At 55.0% G+C, this 5826-nt stretch overlaps 1 protein-coding gene across 1 annotated transcript; it reads left to right on the top strand.

Moving 5' to 3' along the window:
- The first annotated feature begins 768 nt into the window (after positions 1-768).
- Positions 769-5350, top strand: LOC119307215 (cation/H(+) antiporter 19-like). Its single transcript, XM_037583308.1, has 2 exons — positions 769-1055; positions 2912-5350. Exons 1-2 carry the CDS (start codon positions 882-884, stop codon positions 5147-5149), a joined length of 2412 nt encoding a protein of 803 aa, XP_037439205.1. The 5' UTR covers positions 769-881; the 3' UTR covers positions 5150-5350.
- Positions 5351-5826: the final 476 nt, after the last annotated feature.

Below are 5826 nucleotides of genomic sequence, written 5' to 3' on the forward strand. Positions count from 1 at the left end.
GCAAGACCTCACCTCTGCCCCACACACACACAAACAAACAAAGTCAAAAGTCACCACTCCTGACACCTCCAACAGGGGAAATCCATTGTCACCAATAGCAACAAGGGGAGAACACTCAATGTGCGCCAAATAGTATCATAGAGAAAGATATGCCTTCACACGATCTATCTGAGATTGGATTGTGTACTTCTCTGCTGCAACATGCTCGCCAAATACATTGGAGAGCACACCTTTGAAGACCATCGCCCCCGCCGCCTTCTAGGTGCGGGATCCCCCACAACCTCGACAAAGCCAGACGACTGCGGGAGGGTAGATCGGAGCCACCGGTTGCATGCCCGATGAGGGTGAGGCCCTCATTGCCACCTGGGGAGTAACTACATATTTACAGTTTTTACAGACTTAAAAAGAAAAACTTTTTATATTTTGAGACGGGGCGAGTGTATACTCGAATTTGTTTATCGGTCAAGGAGAATCCCCCTACGATACAGAGCTAGCTGTACAAGCATTTTTTCGCTTTTGCTGTCAGTAGGATCTAGCCAGCTGATTAGCCAGCGGATATGTATGATACACAGATACACAGCAAAGTCTTCGCCTCGTAACCGGCGCTTGAGATCCCATATGTACACGTCCTTACCATTTCTTTTGTGTGCTATAGGACTCGATCATGGTGAGTGAGGTTCCTTAGCTACCTCCGGCCGCCGGTTGCCTATATAAACGCTGCCGCGTACGGCAGGCATGTCACACAACGTACGGTACGGCACGGGGAAAAACCAGCACCGGCAGCCACCTACCTAGCTAGCTTCGATTAGGTAGCCGAGTTTGCCATTGGCTAGCGGAGCGACAGATACTTAGTAGATCGTACCGGCGCCGGCGGCGAGAAGATGGCCGGCGGTGGGGCGAAGGTGGCGTCGCACGGCGCGTTCCAGGGGGAGAACCCCCTGGACTACGCGCTGCCGCTCATCATCCTGCAGATCTGCCTCGTCATCGTCGTCACCAGGGGCCTCGCCTACCTCCTCCGCCCGCTCCGCCAGCCCCGGGTCATCGCCGAGATCATCGTACGTACAACTTACTCCCTCCCCTCGTTCAGCAAAACCCTAACGAACGCCGCATGCATCGCCTGCCCAGCATGTAGGAGTTGTACTATTATTGTATACGCATTTCGTTGGTACTTCTGTTGCTCTTTTGCATTTGCAAATGAAATATACAAGAGCGTGTATGTGTGCATGAGTGACGAAAGCAAGATCTCTTCTCTAGGAGCATCTCCAACAAGTCCACCAATATAATTTACAAGATGTTTGCAGGTGAGGTGTTTTAGCAGGTCTTGTAAACATCTTTCCCTAGAACCAGTTTTTTCTTTTCTATTTGTCTTTCAAAAAATATACAAATAGGGTCGTGGCGCTGCGGCGGCGGGTAGCAGATGACGGTGGGCAGGCTGGCGGCAGCGGTGGCAGTGGTGGGGGTGGTGGCGGCGGTGCGGTGGTCCATGGCGGTGTGCGGGCGGTCGTTGGCAGTCAGCGGTGGTTGGCGGCATCGGCACGGTGGTTTTTGGTGGCGGCGTGACTGTCATGACAGTGGCGTGCTGACATGGCAATTTTAGGAGAAGGTTTATGGGAAATGCCATCTCCCTCTAGATGGAGGCCGAGGGGGAGTTAGGCTGATTATACCAGGGTTGTCTAATTTTTATTTTTATTTTGCTTTTATGGAAACTGTTGAAGCATTTTTTTAGCCCACTTTTTATAAACCAGAAAACTTTTACGCCAAAGGGAAACTGTCCGAGATGCTCTAAGGGTGTGTGTGCGCGCGCGCATCTTTCTTTAAAAAGAATAGAAATTTTCAGAAAAAAGTCTATAGCCCGACTTTATAAATAAAGCCACACGGTAGCGTCACAAACCCGAACAAGAAAGAGGCCAACCAGCGCAACATCGCAGTACAGGACAAGTAGCAAATAGTTTGGAACCAGAAACGAAGAGAGGATACAGGCAGCCTGCCATACACGGCGCGCGGGCCGGAAGATAGAAGAAATAACCAAACTCCGCAAACTGCGCCACACAGATTAGACGACGGGATCCAGCCCGGAGATGTGGGATGCCGAAGCCCAAATTTTGACGATGAGCAAGTCCAGGGCATCCCGATCTTCATCCTTAGTCAATGATCTCCACTGCTGCAATAGTATATATGATTTGAAAAGAACGTCAGCAGGCTTAGACGGGAAGATATGCTCAATAGTAAATTTGTTCCTTATAGTCCAAAGAGCCCAGCATAAGGCTCCCAGGCCGACCCAGAACACCCTCTTGGTAACCCCAACCAAAACTTTGGCTAGGTTTCGAAGATCGGAGAATGAGGAAGGGTTTCAAGAAACCTGTAACCAAGATCTGACACAACTCCAAACCAACTTAGCCAGCACGCAATTGAAAAAAATGTGATCCGAGTTCTCCAAGTCCCTACAAAGATGACAAAATTCCGAGCCTGGCCCATTGCGCTTTTTTATCTGATCAGCCGCCGGGAGGCGGCCACGAAAGGCTTGCCAAAGAAAGATTTTAATCTTAGGAGAAACTTTAGACTTCCAGACACAAGAAAATCTGCTCGAAGGTCGCTGTGCGGTTTTGGCAGAGCATGCATGGCTCTATCAAACAGGTTCAAAAATACTAGAGGTATGGACATTTGAAAAAAAAATACCAGAGAGAAATATAGATCTTTATATATGGAAGAAAAGTGAAAAGAATATTTTTGAATCTCACCGTACTCAAGTTTGCATATTTGCGTACAGCTATAGGTTTCAAATGTTTTTAACAAGCAATTGCATCTTTGACTCTTCTTTAACTCGCGGCACGTTATATAATCTTTTCATTGATTGACCATCCAATTTTTGACTTGTGGACTGACGAAGATTGCGTGCGGATGACGTATGCAGGGCGGGATCCTGCTCGGGCCGTCGGCGCTCGGCCGGAGCACCACGTTCCTGGACGCCGTGTTCCCGGCGCGCAGCATGGTGGTGCTGGACACGCTGGCCAACCTGGGGCTCCTCTTCTTCCTCTTCCTCGTCGGCCTCGAGCTCGACCTCAACGCCATCCGCCGCACCGGCAAGAAGGCGCTCGCCATCTCCCTCTCCGGCATCGCCGTCCCCTTCGCCATCGGCATCGGCACCTCCTTCGCCTTCCGCGCCACCCTCCCCGGCCTCCAGGACACCCCCAAGGCGCCGTTCCTCGTCTTCATGGGCGTCGCGCTCTCCATCACCGCCTTCCCGGTGCTCGCGCGCATCCTCACCGAGCTCAAGCTCCTCACCACCGACCTCGGCCGCGTGGCCATGTCGGCCGCGGCCGTCGACGACGTCACGGCCTGGATCCTGCTCGCGCTCGCCATCGCGCTGTCCGGGAACGGGTCGCCCATCATCTCGCTCTGGGTGCTCCTCACCGCCGTCGGCTTCGTCGCCGCCGTGTTCGTGCTCCTCCGCCCGCTGCTCGCGTGGATGGCGCGGCGGTCCCCCGAGGGTGAGCCAGTCAAGGAGGTGTACGTCGTCGCCACGCTCGCCCTCGTCCTCGCCGCCGGCTTCGTCACCGACGTCATCGGCATCCACGCCCTGTTCGGCGCGTTCATGGTCGGCATCGTCGTCCCCAAGGACGGGCAGTTCGCCGGCGTGCTCATCGAGAAGGTAGAGGAGCTCATCTCCGGCCTCTTCCTCCCGCTTTACTTCGTCTCCAGTGGGCTCAAGACCAACGTGGCCACCATCCGGGGAGCCAAGTCGTGGGGCCTCCTCGTGCTCGTCATCCTCAACGCCTGCGTCGGCAAGATCGGCGGCGCCGTCGGCACGTGCCTCCTCGTCAAGATCCCATTCCGGGAGGCCATCACAATCGGCTTCCTCATGAACACCAAGGGGCTCGTCGAGCTCGTCGTGCTCAACATCGGCAGGGACCGCAAGGTGCTCAACGACGAGGCCTTCGCCATCATGGTGCTCATGGCTTTGTTTACAACTTTCATCACCACGCCGATCGTCATGGCCGTCTACAAGCCGGCGCGCCCGTCGGCGTCGGTCCCGTACAAGCGGCGCACCGTCGGCGGGGGCGACGAGGACGGCGACCTGCGCGTGCTCGCCTGCTTCCACGGCTACCGCAACATCCCGACGCTGCTCAACCTCGTCGAGCTCTCACGGGGCACGCGCCGCCGCCTCGTCGTGTACGCCATGCACCTCGTCGAGCTCTCCGAGCGTTCGTCGGCCATTTCCATGGTGCACCGCACGCGCCGCAACGCCTTGCCCTTCTTCAGCAACGCGTCGTCGTCGGAGACAACGACGGAGGTGGCGTTCGAGGCGTTCCAGCAGCTGAGCACCGTGAGGGTGCGGCCCATGACGGCCATCTCGGTCATGGACACCATCCACAGGGACATCATCGACAGCGCCGCCTCCAAGCGCGCCGCCGTGGTCATTGTGCCGTACCACAAGACGCACCAGGCCGACGGCTCCTTCCACTCGCTCGGCTCCGCCTACCACGCCGTCAACAAGCGCGTGCTTCGGGAGGCGCCGTGCTCCGTCGCCATCCTCGTCGACCGCGGCCTCGGCGGTCACTCCCAGGTCGCCGCCCAGAACGTGGCCTTCACGGTCGCCGTCCTCTTCTTCGGCGGGCCGGACGACCGGGAGGCGCTGGCCTACGCGACGCGCATGGCGGAGCACCCCGGCGTCGCAGTCACCATGTCGCGTTTCCAGCCCAGCCGTGCTTTTCCCGAGGACGGCGAGGACGCCGCCGACGAAGCGGCGGTGGAGGCGTTCAAGGCCAGGGTCGCCGCCGCGGCGGACGACGGGTCCGTGCGGTTCGAGGAGCGGGAGGCGCGCACCAAGGAGGAGGTGGTGGAGGCCATCGCCACGCTGTCCAAGTGCAACGTGTTCGTGGTGGGGCGGATACCGCCGACGGCGCCGCTGGTGGAGAACACCGACGAGCTGGGCCCAGTGGGGAGCTACCTCGCGTCGCCGGAGTTCAAGACGTCGGCGTCGGTGCTGGTCATCAAGAGGTACGACCCGGCGACCAACCCCAAGAGCATGAGGTTCGACCCCAAGGCGAGGCCGCCGGTCGCGACCGATGTAGATGACGAGGAGATGGGCGGCGCCGGCGCCACGGTGGTGCCCGTGCCATGGTCGCCGTCGCCGAACGAACTGGCGTGAGAGCCGATGGATCGATCGCCGTCCGGAGCCGGTACGTGTCTGAGACCGAAGACACCTACACAACATGTACAGAGAAGTGGGGCCGTTTCTTTCTGAATAAAGCTGCAGGTATGAGCTAGTATATCGCCTTAGTAGTAGTACGTTGCACAAAGTATACGTACAATACATAGTATTACTAGCTAGTTTAGTGCTGCTTCAAGTATTGCGAGTGTATATGTTTTCCATGTTTAGTTCCTCACAATTGTGCAAATGGAGAAATGTGTTGCCAATTTAATTGCCATACTTGAACAACTTTTGCAAAAAAAAAAAAATCATCATTGTTTTTCGCATTCAAATATTTTTCTCTTTTACTCCCTCCGTTCCAAAATACTTGTCGTGGTATGAAAAGTATTTTGAAACATAGGGAGTACATGATTATTGCTCTTCTTTCTAAAAGATTAGAGGGTTATTAGCTTTTCTGGAAAGATTGTCGAAGTTTTCGCAAATTGGGGACAATTAAGAAAAGGCATATAAAGATAGCCAATATTTCGTGCATTCTCATAATATATCAGTGTACATTCTCATATAAGAACGTTTGGACAACTATCGGTTAGGGAAGCGTCATGTATGATGCAAACATGCGTACAATCTTGCACTTCTACACGCAGATAATTTAACTTTTCGTATACCAAATCACT

The sequence above is a fragment of the Triticum dicoccoides genome, chromosome 5B (genome assembly GCF_002162155.2).
Source record: "Triticum dicoccoides isolate Atlit2015 ecotype Zavitan chromosome 5B, WEW_v2.0, whole genome shotgun sequence".
Taxonomy (NCBI): Eukaryota; Viridiplantae; Streptophyta; class Magnoliopsida; order Poales; family Poaceae; genus Triticum; species Triticum dicoccoides.